Consider the following 15,196-nt stretch of genomic DNA (forward strand, 5'->3'; position numbering starts at 1 on the left):
TAATCTAACTTCTAGTACAAGGACTTCTATGATACTTTTACCCAAAATTTCATTTATCTTTTTATATCAAAGGTAAGTGAAGCAAATTCAATTCAATTTGACAGTTAATTATTTTATTTTAATTAAATTAATTAGGTTGATTATTAGTCAACAACATGTCAAAAATTGTACATTTAATTTATTTTAGAAAAAAAAAAAACAAAAACAAAATGTAAACCCGTAAAACTAACGTTGCAAGAATTTTCTCTCAATTTTCTCCCAACTTCCCATCTTCTTTCTCATCCCCCATTTTCTCTCATTTTGTTTTCTTTTTAATTTGTTTACGAGAATTCTTTTTTCAACCACAACAACAATACTTAAAGAAAATTTATTATATGATCATCGTTAAGCATCAGAATTGAAAGTCTCAACGTACATTTAATCTTCGATAATTCAAGAAAATAACAGGTAATTTTTCTTATGATTTTATCAATGGCTTGTGGTTGAATATTTTGATAAAAAAAAAGTTTTGGAAAAATATTCAACTCCATATTCAATCTTATCGAAAGTTTTTTCAATTTAATTTTTATTCATTTGGATATTTTAATATGTTTGATGTCAATTTTGTAACGTCAACATCTCGATGGGTTGCATTATACCAGCAAATAGTTTTTTTATATAGAGCCAAGGCCTTCAAATCATGCCAATTATGTGTATGTATGCAGATAAACATATATATCCCCAATGATGGCTTTCCAAGGACGAAATCATATAAATAAAAACAATCAGGGTTATGAAAATAAGGGGCATAACTCTAATCAAACCATCTAATAGAATGGTGAGGTTCGTAAGAAGTTTAAATGTATATTATATAAGATTTTAAGTTCGAGTTTTGTGAATGAAGAAAATAATGTTAGAAAAATTTTTGTTTTCATTTAAGTGTATGACTTGATTCGACTTTAAATTTAGTCAGAATTCAATTATAGAATTTTTAAACTGAATGAATTTAAAAAGACTGGAAATTTGTTGAATTTTGAGACTTTGTATCTTGTTTGGATAGGAGGAAAATTAACACTACGAGCGAGAAAATGAGAAAGAAAATCTTCCACCTAGAGAAAGACATCACCATCATTTCCCTTAATTCCTTCATATCCAATTTAAACTGTTCGAAAATCTGTCGGTTTTCATATTTTAGAACTTTAATTTTCTGTTTGATGAAATTCCCAGAACTTTCATTTTGATTTCCTTTATATACAAGCAAGGTTTTTTTTTTTATACATTTTAATCCAAAAAAACAGTGCATTAATCACTAATCACTCCCACTATAAAACACCTTCAATTAACATGTCGATATTAATGAAATAATTCTTTTACTTACTTACTTTATTTATTTAATTAATATGTGGAGTAGATTAAAGAGCATAACTTACAGGAAAGTAAAACGACATCACCATCATCATAAAACGACGGCGGCGGCGGTAGCGGCGGTAACGGCGGCAATGCCTAGTGAATGTACTGAACCCCTTACGAGTCCCTTTGGGGAATTGGCGACGAATTTATCGGACTCGGAGCTCCGAGAGACGGCTTATGAGATCCTCGTCGGAGCGCGTCTGAGTTCAGGCGGGAAATCGTCGACTTACGCGTCGGATTCGGAAAAGAATTCGGAAAGGGCGGCCGCGACACCGCAGACGTTGACGTCAAGGGCGGCGAGTAAAGTGAAGAAGGCATTGGGATTGAGATCAAGGAGGAAGAAAGCGAGTGAGAAGGCCGAGTCGGAACGAGTCAAAAAGGTGAGTACGATTGGGGAAACGATGCGAGTTCAAATGCGAGTTTCAGAGCAAATGGATTCCCGAGTTAGAAAAGCTCTTTCCAAAGTAGCCGCTGATCAGGTTCGTTAAAGAAAAAAAAAATTGTATTAACGGTTTCTTTTTTTTTTTGGTTAATTGCGTTAAACATCCTCAAGATATTAACTAAATTTTAAATTGGTCCTAAACATCTATTGTTCCAATTGAATTAACTGTTTTTGGAATTGGATTGGTTGTCGAATTGGTCAAACCATCTGTGTTCCTGATTCAATCGGTTTGTCCAGCCTGTTTAGTTTAAATCAAATAAATTATTAAAAAATCATAAATATTGTAAATTTAAATTATAAAATCGATTCAACTAGTTCATGAATCAATTAATTTTTAACTCTATTTGAACTAATATCTTGACTGGTTCCTAGTCCAACAGATCCAATCTAATTATTAAAATAATGATTGAATTTTTTAACTCAAGTTCCGTTTTAATCAAATACTTTTGATTGTTGTTAACTTTAGCTATTTAAATCTCACACAATTCTTTTTCTAAACACATATAGATTAATAATATTTTTGAACACATCAAATCTAATCTCACATTTAATCCTAAAGGTTATTGTTAGACTATGTAATGCCTTGATTGGAACAAAAATTTAACTTTAAGATTTAATTGAAATTTTTTAAGTTTTAGATGAATTCAAAATTTAATCTATAATTTAAGGATGTCTAGTGCAATTAATTTCTTTCACTATATTATAATTTTATTAAGGAAAAATTATGAGTTATGCTTTTAAATTGTGGATACTAAATTGGGAGGGTCTAATCAATTGTGATCGAGTTAATTTAATTTTTAACATCTTCAAGTTATTTTGGGTTCAAATTATTTTGACGATATTTCAAGCTTGAGTCAATTTTAAGTTAGGGTTATTTCAGGTTATTTTAGGTTAATGTAATTTTGGATTGAAGACATTTCAAGGCGAGCCATTTTAAGTTTGGATTATTTCGGATTTGAATAGTTTTTATTTTAAGTTAGACAAGTTAGAATTGTTAACTTTTTATGATTAAATTGAATCAAATCGAATATGAATTCAGATAAATTAAATTAAATTTTCGAATTCTGAATAAAAAATGATAGGTCTAATGAACATAAATTGATAGTCTCGTTGTTGCTTTCTTTTTATCAAAGTGGATTGGATCGAGTGGGATTTCAGATTAATTCACTTTGTTTCTTGTATCAGAAAATAGAGTTAATGGTGTTACCACTTGAGATGTTGCAGCAACTCAAGCCTTCTGATTTTCCAAACCAAGAAGAATATGAAGCTTGGCAAAGAAGAAATTTAAAGCTCCTCGAAGCCGGACTCCTTTTGCATCCTCTAGTGCCACTCGATGACGAAAACACTGCTCCTCAGCAGCTCCGAGGGATCATTGACGGAGCATTGGAGAAGCCTTTGGAAACCAGCAAAAACAATGAAACAATGCAAGCCCTCCGTACTGTTGTTTTATCACTTGCTTGTAGAACAAGCAACAATATCGGGTCAGTTTCCGAGACCAGTACTCACTGGGCAGATGGATTCCCAATGAACCTTAAAATCTACCAAATGCTACTCGAAGCTTGTTTCGATGTCAACGACGAAACATCGGTCATCGAGGAGCTAGATGAAGTCCTAGAGCTCATTAAAAAGACATGGTTAGTCCTAGGAATGAACCAAATGCTACATAACCTTTGTTTCTTGTGGATACTATTTAACCGTTACGCGACGATGGATCAAGCTGAAGGCGACTTATTGAGTGCCGGCAATAACCTATTGATCAAAGTCGAAAATGATGCCAAGGCGATGAAAGGAGATGAGAATTATTGTAGGATGTTGAGTTCTACTTTGGGTGCGATTTCGAGTTGGGCTGAGAAAAGGTTGCTTGGTTACCACAGATATTTTCGAAGCGATAACGCCGAGTCGACAATGGGGTGTGTTGTTTCGATGGCGGTTCTGTCGGTGAAGATAATGGAAGGAGGAGAAGGTATCTCAAATGAGGATCATATAGAAGGAAACGAAATGGATGTGGGTCAAGAGAAGGTTGATGCATACATAAAGTCATCGTTACGTGCTGCTTTTGTTCAGGCAAGTTTCCAGTATTTATTTCATTATAATTATGTCCGTGCAACTCAATGTGCAAAATATAAGATGAGAAAGGTCATATAATTTTTTTTCCTTAAAGTTACAAGTAATAATTTATATCAATTGGTCTAATTAGAATTAATATTTATAAAATTTGACCAATTTCTATTTGAAAGAAAGACTCAAGGTTCTATCTGTTGATAATGTATTTAGACAGATAATGGAGACGGTAAAGTCCAGCAAGTCATCATCAACAGGTCAACAAAATGAGCTTCCATTCATGGCTAAACTAGCGGAAGATGTCAGTACACTAGCATTCACAGAGAAAGAGACATTCAGTCCAATATTGAAAAGGTGGCATCCACTTGCAGCTGGTGTAGCAGTAGCCACACTTCATTCATGTTATGGGAATGAACTAAAGCAATATGTTTCAAGCATTGATGAATTAACACCAGATGTATTGGAGGTAATGAAAGGTGCTGATAAGTTGGAGAAAGATTTGGTGCAAATTGCAGTTGAGAATTCAGAGGATAGTGAAGATGGTGGGAAATCAATTATAAGAGAGATGCTTCCTTATGAGGCTGACTCTGTTACTTCTAATTTGGTCAAGTCATGGATAAAGACTAGAACTGATAGATTGAAGGAATGGGTTGATAGGAACTTGCAACAAGAGGTAATTTATGGGTTGAATATGGTGCAATTCTGGGTTTTTGATCCTTAAATTTGAGATTTAGCCTCCTAATAGTTAACACTATTAACCGTTAAGATGCTGATTGGAATTTTTCTATAAACATCCTTATCAGCATAAGGGGTGTTTTTTAAAACAAAAATAAATATAAATAAGCATTTTAGTCATAACAATTAATGGAATTGACTATTTAGACTAATGATGTTATACAAATAGAAAGATGTTTAAATAATACAACAAATAATGCAACATTTAGCTTCTGAACTTAACATTTTTTTTCAACTTGATCACTCAACATTTTTCTTGTTTACATTAGTTTGTGAACTAGTTAACTTTTTTCAATTTTAGTCCTTATAATGACATGATACTTAGAGATTGTATTACACCCACTTAATATTTTTAGGGTATGACATGATATAATATCAGAGTGTCTTATTGTCACATGGATCAAAACTGGAAAAAGCTGTCAAATCTTGAGACTAATTGTTACTAAGTTCAGAGATTAATTGTTGCTTTATCTCATAATATAAAGACTAAAATTTAAATTTAAACATGGTAAAGAGATCAAAATCATAACCCGGTGTATTGAATATTCAAGTGCAAGTTTCAGGTATGGCTTGAATCTCAATTCATCAGCTGCTAATTACTGACTTTTTTTTATGCATTGTGTATTGTCTATCTCTTTGTAGGTATGGGATCCACGGGCAAATAGAGAGCGCTTTGCACTGTCAGCTGTTGAAGTTTTGCGGATTGTAGATGAAGCTTTTGAAGCATTCTTTTTGTTACCAATAACAACGCATTCTGCCTTGCTTCCAGATTTAGCCACAGGGATTAACAGTTGTCTTCAACATTATATATCCATGGCAAAGTTTGGCTGTGGTACGTATTTACATAATGCATGATTTAGAAATTTTGGTATAGGGTTAGGAATTTTGGTTTTCATTTTTTCGTGCTTGCGTACAGCAGAACCGCTCTCAAATATTGAATAAAACTAAAAGGAGAATATACTATCTTCTGGTCTACAGGGACTCAAAGTACATACGTTCCCACAATGCCACCTTTAACAAGATGTTCTAGACGGTCCAAACTTCCTAGTGTATTTAAGAAAAAAGAAAAAGTTCCTAAGAAATCTCAAGCTGGGACAGTAAATGGCAATGAAAATGACTCATTCGGAACACCCCAAATGTGTTGTCGTATTAATACCCTAAACTATATTCAAAACGAATTGAATGTATTAGCAAAAAGAGATATTACCCATCTTTCCAATTCTGGAACCAATCAAGATATTGCCGATCGGATGGAGAAAGTATTTGAACTTTCAGCTGCTGCATGTGTTGAAGGGATCCAACAATTATGTGAAGCAACTGCAAATAAGGTCATATTCCAAGACCTAAGTCATTTCTTTTGGGACGGTTTGTATATAGGGGAAGTTTCATCTACAAGGATCGATCCTTTCCTACAAGAGCTTGATCATTACTTGGAGGTCATTTCGATAACTGTACATGATAAAGTCAGAACACAAGTTATAACTGAAGTGATGAAGGTTTCTTTTGATGGTTTCTTAATGGTTTTACTGGCTGGAGGCCCTCCTCGTGCTTTTACCCTGCAAGATTATGAAATCATAGATGAGGATTTTAATTTCTTGACTGATTTGTTTTGGTCTAATGGTGATGGACTTCCTGCTGAGTTAATAGAACAATTTTCAACTAAAGTTAAAGATATTCTACCTTTATTTAATACTGATACTGATAGCTTGATTGAGAAATTTAAACAAGTAACATTAGAGAGTTGTGCTTCTTCTTCTGCTAAGTCTAAGCTTCCGTTGCCACCGACAACCGGGCAGTGGAGTCCGACGGAACCGAATACGGTGTTGCGCGTTTTGTGTTATCGGAATGATGAAACAGCAGCTAAGTTCCTTAAGAAGACTTACCATTTGCCAAAGAGACTTTAACATTTTTTGTTCCTGGTGAAAAAGAACAGTCGAATGATGCAAGTTCTTAGGTGTAAACTGCTTCAAGTGATTCATATAGCTGCCTGTATATGGAAAATTATGTTGCTTACTGAATGAAATGAAGAAGAGAAAAAAAATTCCAAACGTTTTTCTCCCAAGCTGTAGTTTCTTTTTCAATTATTACTATGGAGTAAATCTATTCAACAAACAAGCTATCTATCAAACTTGAAATCCCATTTAAAATTAGCAACTTGAAATCCCATTTAAAATTAGCAAGAGTTTGAATAAAAATATTAAATCTAAAATATAAACTTGACTAGAAAAAAATTATTTAAAATATGAATAGAGTTTAAATTTTCATATTCAAAGTTCGAATATTTTATTTTATTTTTATATATTACATAATTTAGAACATATAAAATTAAACTAGAATAATACATAATATACAATGTATATATTAAATTATATGTTCTAAACCTAGACAAGGATGAAAGATGCTAATAGTAATGTACATAGAATATAAAGAAAAAGGAAAATTTTCGTAACAGTTAAAAGCAAAGGAAATTTCGTGGTGCTTACAGCCAAATGTAGCCAAGGTAAGATCAGACTGTAGCATTAAAACGTAGGAAGATTGGTAAGCCATTTATATACAGTAGCACAATAGAAGAGCATTAAGCCACTAATTAAGCTTATTGTATAAATATCTGAGTAGAAATGGACATATATATACTTACAAAGTAATCTCATTAAAATATGCAATAATCTCGTAACTTAATGAAAATTTTTAGAATATAAAGAATATCTCTTTTTTTTTTATTTAAATAATGTCATATATACTAAATTATGTCATATTCATGATACGATTGAAAAATAAAATTATTTTATAAAAATTTGATTTTAGTAACAAATGAAATTTTAATTCAATGGTAAAGTATAGATATAAAAAACTAAAAAGATATGGATATAAATTTCTTATATATATATAAAATGATAAAAATCCCCTTAAAATAATATAATTTATGGTAACTATATATTATTAATATTTTTAAATATACACAACTGTGTTTATGTCTTGTTAGTAGTACAAAAGAAATATTTTTACAATAAAAGTCAGATGTAAAATTTGAAAATTTTATTATAGGAGATGAAAGAAGAAAGATTAATTTGATTAGTGACTAATTTGAATAATCCAAAAAAAAAATCTTTATTGTTTTGACTTTGAATGGACAAATCTTAAAATTATACATAAATTTTGATTTAATGTGTAATTTGATATATAAACTTTAATTTGGTGTAGTTATATACATGAAACTTTGATTGTGAATCAAATGTTTACATAAAACTTTAATTTTGACTCAACCATACACATTTGAAGAAATAAATACATCAATTTATTTTTGTTTTAGATAATGATTATTTGAGTATGCAATATATAAACATAAAATGATGCTATATCAATAATTGCGTTAATAATTTATGAAATCAAGTTTATGTATTGTTTCAAGATTTATCTCTAACTTTAAATGCAGAAATATGGTTGAGAATCGAGAGTCGATACTTTCAAAAATGGAACAAAGACAAAAAAAGATAGAACAAGGGTGTACTTATTTTAGGCAATGCAAGATAGGAGAATTTGTTTTTTTTAATGATTAATGCATGATTGAAGGAAAAGTAAGTTGGTGCCGCGGTGTATCAGGCGCACCAACAAGTACAGTAGAAATCAAGTAATTTACTTACATTATTTTTAAGTTGGATATTTTTATAATTAATTAAAAATGTTAGGTTATTTAAAAAAAATGCCCTCAGCATTGGAGCAGCCATGGAGCAGTTAGCATGCAATTCGCGTTTCTTTTCTTCTTCTATTAATCTCTATTTCTCTCTTCTCAACTCATCTCTTGTAGCTACACTCATTCTTTCTTTAAAAAAAGGAATTTCCAGGTAATGCATTTGTTCATACCAGTAATATTCATCTTCATGTTTGAAAGAACATGAAAAGCAAAGTTCGTTACTGTAGTTTGGTATTCTTTTTTCCATATCGTTGCTCTGGTTCTTGTTTTTTATTCTTTAAACTGTTGTTTAATTTCTTGTTTCAAGACATTCTTAAATTTTCTTTTTCATTTCTATTTTCTTGCAGTTACACTCACTCTTTCTCCAAATCAGGAATTCTCATGTAATGCTTTATTTATACTAGTAATAATTCTCGTTCTTGTTTTTCTTCACACTATAATTTGGGTATTGTGTTCCTTTTAGCCGTTGATTAGATGATAATTTGGTATTTGAGTTGAAATTGTTAAGATGATGAAGCTTCCATCGGTATGTCAGATTGGCCAATGTAACATACCAAGGCTATGATTTGAATAGTCCTCCATCAAAGCCTTTGGTTATCTCGCAACGCTTTCGGCTATTATTTATAGTCTATCTCATAGGATTTTTTTTTAATTTCTGGTTGATTTTTATTTTTGATGGCTTCCATTTCTTAGGTGTTTCCTTTTTATTAATACTTGTGTGTAATTGGGTAGGGTTATTGGAGTAAAAAAAAATGTTAGGGTTATTGGAGTAAAAAAAAATGTTTTCTTGATGGCTAAGGCAGATGTAGGAAGTCTTGTAGAGTAAAGTTTAGTCGACTTTTGCATTGACAAGGTCGATATACTTATTCTTTCCACCGATGAGAGTCTACTTATTGTTTGTTTCGTAAAAATTGCTCGGGAACATGGTACGGGAAGATCAGCAAGTTCTTAATACAAAGTGGTTTTACAGTTACTCCTTCAGATTCTAGTTCTTAATAAAAGCTAATCCAAGTGCATTAAGTGCTTAGAAACGTAAGGCTTAATTGAGACTTACAATTACAAGAGAAAAGAACAATTTTATTAATACATAATACAATTACAATATGAGATACATTTCTCAATTTCACACGTTTACTTGAATGAAAGCTTCTACCCCTATTTATAGAGTTTAGTGGCTGTTGGATTGTTGACAAATGTCAACATCCTTGCCATTAATTTTACAAATATCTAATAGCTGAAATGTTTATCTAGAATATCTAATCTTCTAAATAATATCCTATTTCTTTATTTTATATTCTAGAATCTTACCAAAATAAATTTAGTTTTTTATCTAGAAGTTATATTGTCCTACATGTAAGCAATAATAACATTATATTATTTACTGCCAATTTAGCATTTCCCTGGCACATCAATGAAAGACACTTAATCTGTGTATGTTTGCGCATGCTTATAACGACAAATACAATCTAACGATTATATGTACCAATTCTGATTTCTTTGTCTTTCCTCGAATCCTGTTCTTTGGAGGCTTTAGTTTATATATCCGAACCATCCAATGATGAGTTTTGAATAACTGCATTGGCAACAAACCAGTTGAATCCAAAGAATCTGAGTGGCAGCACATCTGTAATAGAAATTTGCAGACATCGGCATGCAAAGGGAAAAAAGATGGAAATTTCTCTCATTCCAAATGTTTGTCACAACCTTTGTAAAGTTAGGCCGAAAAATCACAAGGATCGTGGTGGAATTATTTGTCAAATATTATAGGCAAACTTGACACTATTGAATAAGATGAAAATTAGGATTATCTAACCTCCTCAAAATGAGTGAGTTTAAAATGTTTCTGTCCAATTTCTGTATGCCTAACTATATCATAGCCTTTCTCCTCAGTTTCCACAAACCTGTAAATATGTATGCAATTAAATTTCTCCTCAGTTTCCACAAACCCGTAAATATGTATGTAATTAAAGGGATGAAGTGCTTGTGCTAAGAACAACACAGGCCGAAACCACATATGAACTCAAAGGTTGACAGTAACAGACCTGTAATACGAGATATTCGGACTGATGAAACAATGGTAGGTTTTACGTATCAAAGCACAGTATAAAATGATATCAACCACTGCTGTTTGAAACTTAAGTATACAATAATTATAATCAATGAACCTTCATAATACTACAAATCTCTTGCATGATTTACCATGGCCAAGAGAGCAGCAGCTGACAGTCCAGCACCCACATCCTTAACTTCCTATGAAAAAGACCATAGAATTTGAGTTCAATTAACCATATAAAAATTAACTAAACAAATAAATTTTGGGTTATTTTAAGAAAAGCCCCCCCAGGTGTCACTGTACCAGCCAGGGAGCAGTTAGCATGCAATTCTCATCTCTTTTTCTTCTTCTATTAATCTCTGTTTCTCTCTTCTCAACTCATCTACACTCATTCTTTCTCCAAATCAAGAATTTCCGGGTAATGTTTTTGTTCATAATGGTAATATTCATCTTCATGTTTCGAAGGAACATGAAAAGCAAAGTTGGTTACTGTATTTTAGTATTTCTTTTTTCCATATCGTTGCTCTGATTCTTGTTTTTTATTCTTTAAGCTGTTGTTTAATTTCTTGTTTCAGCACATTCTTAATTTTTTTTTTCATTTCTTATTTCTTGCAGCTAAACTCATTCTTTCTCCAAATCAGGAATTCGCAGGTAATGCTTTTGTCCGTACTGGTAATATTTATCTTAATGTTTGGAAAGAACATGAAAGCAAAGTTGGTTACTGTATTTTGGTATTTTTTATCCAGATTTTTGCTCTGGTTCTTGTTTTTTATTCGTGGTTTAATTTCTTGTTTTAGGGCATTTTAAAATTTTCTTTTTCATTTTTTATTTCTTGTCCCTACACTCACTCTTTCTCCAAATTAGGAATTTCTAAGTCATACGGGTAATATTCATGTCTCAAAAGAACATTAAACGCAAAATTTGCAAATGTATTTTGGTATTGTTTTTCTCAAAATTGTTGCTCTGGTTATTTTTTTTCTTCAAACTGTAATTTGGACTTTGTGTTCTTTTTTAACAGTTGATTTGATGAGCCAATTGATGGATAATGGGGTATTTGAGTTAAGATAATGAAGTTTGACTTGTTTGTTTGCTCAATGATTGACATAATGGGCAAATGAAGAAAACAGATGCTAAATTGACATTAAATAATATAATGTTATTGTTTACATGTATCGTTTATAAGGAAAAAAAAAACTAATTGTTTAGCTAATCCTTGTTTTGATACTTAACTATCTATGCTGCTCTCATTATGGATATGGGTGTTGGATTCAAGTATGATCTTTTTAAAGACTCAATAAATTTATAAAAGTTCTGGAAAGAAAATTAAACTTAATTGTAATTAATTTCCATTAAGGTATTTGAATAATATGAAAAATTATTGATTCTTACATTTGAATTACTTCATTTTTTATTTTGCATTACACTATCTATGGAGTTGGAGTATGGCCATTTGTGTAAGTTTTTTTAACATTTTTTTTATATAATTGGTAAATGAAATAGAGATGTTTTCAGTTACAACTTATTGAACACTAAAACTAAGTTAGTAGGAAAGAAGTAACCGAAATGGAGCTAGGGAGATATGAAATCATAGACGATTATTTTTTCTTCCGCTAGTATGGTAAATTCGCCATGTAACATACTAAGGTTATGATCTGAATAGCCCTGCATCAAAGTCTTTCGTTACAACTTTGGTCATTTTGTAACGCTTTTGACTATTAATTTTAGCCTATCCCGCATGTTTTTTTTTAAGTTTAGATTGTTATTTTTGGTCGTTTCTATTTATTTAAGTGTTTCCTTTTTATTAATACTTGTGTGTAATCGGATAGGGTTATTGGGGTAGAAAACAAAAATGTTTTCATGATGATTAAGGTAGATGTAGGAAGTCTTGTAGGGTAGAGTTTAGTCAACCTTCGTATTGGCAAGGTCGATATACTTGCTCTTTCCACCGACGAGAGTCTGCTCATTGTTTGTTCCGTAAAAATTAACAAACAACAAGCAGGTTCTCGTCGATGGAAAGAGCAAATATATCGACCTTGCCAATACGAAGGTTGACTAAACTCTACCCTATAAGACTTCCTACGTTTGCCTTAGCCACCATGAAAACATTTTTCTTTTCGACCCCAATAACCTTACCCAATTACACACAAGTATTAATAAAAAGAAAACACTTAAAGAAATGGAAGCGATAAAAAAAAATCAACAAAAAAAATACATGTGGGATAGTCTATAAATAATAGTAGTAAGCATTGTGAGATGATCAAAGGTTTTGATGGAGGGTTATTCAAATCATAGCATTGATATGTTACATCGGTCAATTTGCCATACAGATGGAAGTAAAACAATCGTCTATGATTACATATCTCCCTAACTCTATTTCCGTTACTTCTTTCCTCCAAATCTAGTTTTAGTATTTAATAAGTTTAACATGAAAATATCTCCATTTCATTTACTAATTATATAAAAAGATGTTGAGAAAACTTACACTAATGGCGATCCTCCCAACTCCAAAATTAAATAGTGTAGTGCAAAATAAAAAATTAAAAGTAAGCCAAATGTACCACCAATAATTTTCTATCTTATTCAAATTGGTTGTGAGAATTAATTACAAGTTTAAGTTTTTTTCAAACTATTATAAATTTATAATCTTTAAAAATCACACTCTAATCCGGCATAGATAATCACTAAGCAACACAACAAGTAACACCTAAACAACTAGTTTTGTTTCTTATGTTATAATGATACATGTAAGCAATAATAAAATTGTATTATTTACTGCCAATTTAGCATTCCCCTACCTGAAACTGCTGCAGACTCAGCTATGCCCGCCATTTCTAAGGAAAAGGACCATGCACCGGGAAGCACTTGCTCAACATCGGAAGAAAAAATTGTATCCGAAATCGACATTCGGAACTTAACAATCGACGATAGCAATAAGTTCTTTGATGAAACTGAAGACTCCAACATCAAAATCGTATACCTTCCTGAATCTAAAGTTTATTTTGATCGAGAGATTTAAGATTTTGAGTAATATTTTTGTTTGGACTTTTCAGATTGCATCAGGAGATGCACCGTACACATCGGCATTTACGTTTGAGTTGGATTTGTCACCACAACTGTTGGGTTTGAGTTATCTCAAGATGCTTGTGTTTGATGAGGCTGATCACATGCTTGCAGAGTTAACCTATGTGTTAATGGTTTATTTTTGCTTGTGGTTTTTTGGAATTTGCAATTTAGATTTCTCTTGCTGCGAGCTTTACTTGGTTTATGAATGACTTGCGACAAGTATGGTAGTATTGATTTTCCCTCCTTTGTATTAAGAATTCCAAAAGCTTCGCATCTTTAATTAAATTGCCTCCTCCTGCCTTATTGGAAGAATGGGCGACACTGTTTTAATTATGTTGTTCAATCATATGAACTTAGTGTTCACTTTTTGTTTGTTGCAGGATAGATTTAAAGCTGTTTCTTTGAAGATAATAGGATATTAGACGTGTCACTTCTCACAGTCAGGTTTTTATTTCAAAAATTGGTCTAGAATGCATAATCTTTTTCTATATTCTAACTTAGAATGGTTAATGTTGGGAAGAAACCGAACAACCGAAACAAAGCGAAAGCACAACCGGTGTTCTTTCTCTCCCTATAACTCCTGTCAAAAATTATGGCAAGCACAATAGCACAAGATATGTTCTCTAGCAACCTTAATCAACCACAAATCAACTAATGCAACCACAACAAAAATAAATAGAGACACCGGTATTTTACGTGGAAAACCCCTCTAAATCAAGGGTAAAAACCACGGGACTTTAGAGTCCGATAAAGAGCTCCACTATCATCAAATGTTCGACTACAAGATCACAATATCAAGCCTACAACAAGCATTCAACTCCGACAAGGCTAACAATATGTAATCTTTAGCAAAAGAGAGAAAAATGAGAGAACATCACCAAAAACGTAGCTGCTGAAAAATGGGTATTTCCGACGCTACAAGTCTCGGATGAAAAATCCGACCGTACAAAGTCAAGAACACCTTATCACCTAGCTGCTGTCCAAAAATCAGCTCAATCGAACCACGGATGGACCTTCGATCGAAGAGTTGATCACTGCTGCACCAAGCTTGAAAAATTGATTTTTCTATTCTCTCTTTTTCTCCAACGAGCTTCAATTTCACTCTCTTTCTCTCTGGATGTAATTGAGAATTTTGCTCTCAATTAAGAATGCTGCCCACTCCCACGTTAAAAGGCCAAAAAATTGGCTTTTGACAAAATCAAAGAAAGACAAAACATTATGGCAGAAACTATGGGTTTCCCACATAGTGGGACCCATACCCAACAAATCTCCCCCTCCAACTATGTGGGGAATGCCTCCATGTCGGAGGTCAAACAACATGCTTCAAACTTTCCTCTTGGTAAGGCCTTCGTCAACATATCAGCACCATTATCATTAGTGTGTATCTTCTCAAGCTCTAACAGCTTAGCTTCAAGAACATCTCGTATCCAATGGTACCTCACATCAATATGCTTAGATCTAGCATGAAAAGTTGAGTTCTTACCAAGATGAATAGCACTCTGGCTATCACAGTACAGGACATACTTCTCCTGAGTAAAACCAAGCTCATGCACAAACTTCTTCATCCAAAGCATCTCCTTACACGCTTCGGTTGCTGCAATGAACTCTGATTCGGTGGTGGACAATGCAACACACTTTTGCAGTCTCGATTGCCATGCCACAGCTCCCCCTGCATAAGTGATTAAGTAACCTGAAGTAGATCTCCTCGAGTCAATGTCTCCGGCCATGTCTGAATCTGTATACCCAACAAGAACAGGTTTCT

At 32.4% G+C, this 15,196-nt stretch overlaps 2 protein-coding genes and 1 long non-coding RNA gene across 5 annotated transcripts; all 3 read left to right on the forward strand.

Moving 5' to 3' along the window:
- Nucleotides 1–243: 243 nt before the first annotated feature.
- LOC107930800 (protein unc-13 homolog) lies at nt 244–6,674 on the forward strand. 3 transcript variants are annotated; one of them, XM_041117066.1, is made up of 6 exons: nt 244–447; nt 1,391–1,868; nt 3,017–3,895; nt 4,110–4,565; nt 5,270–5,459; nt 5,606–6,674. In XM_041117066.1, exons 2-6 carry the CDS (start codon nt 1,479–1,481, stop codon nt 6,529–6,531), a joined length of 2,841 nt encoding a protein of 946 aa, XP_040973000.1. In that variant the 5' UTR covers nt 244–447; nt 1,391–1,478; the 3' UTR covers nt 6,532–6,674. The 3 variants fall into 3 exon arrangements, with proteins under 3 accessions (XP_040973000.1, XP_040973001.1, XP_040972999.1); XM_041117067.1 differs by having other exon boundaries at nt 1,412–1,868; XM_041117065.1 differs by lacking the exon at nt 244–447 and having other exon boundaries at nt 812–1,868.
- A 1,648-nt stretch (nt 6,675–8,322) lies between these two features.
- On the forward strand, nt 8,323–9,291 carry LOC121231930 (uncharacterized). The gene is made up of 2 exons (XR_005930178.1): nt 8,323–8,469; nt 8,666–9,291. It is a non-coding gene; the product is annotated as an uncharacterized lncRNA (long non-coding RNA).
- Nucleotides 9,292–10,714: 1,423 nt separating this feature from the next.
- Nucleotides 10,715–13,764, forward strand: LOC107930828 (uncharacterized). Its single transcript, XM_016862573.2, has 4 exons — nt 10,715–10,789; nt 10,987–11,022; nt 13,182–13,342; nt 13,422–13,764. Exons 3-4 carry the CDS (start codon nt 13,190–13,192, stop codon nt 13,641–13,643), a joined length of 375 nt encoding a protein of 124 aa, XP_016718062.1. The 5' UTR covers nt 10,715–10,789; nt 10,987–11,022; nt 13,182–13,189; the 3' UTR covers nt 13,644–13,764.
- Nucleotides 13,765–15,196: the final 1,432 nt, after the last annotated feature.

Source organism: Gossypium hirsutum, chromosome A07 (genome assembly GCF_007990345.1).
Source record: "Gossypium hirsutum isolate 1008001.06 chromosome A07, Gossypium_hirsutum_v2.1, whole genome shotgun sequence".
NCBI lineage: Eukaryota > Viridiplantae > Streptophyta > Magnoliopsida > Malvales > Malvaceae > Gossypium > Gossypium hirsutum.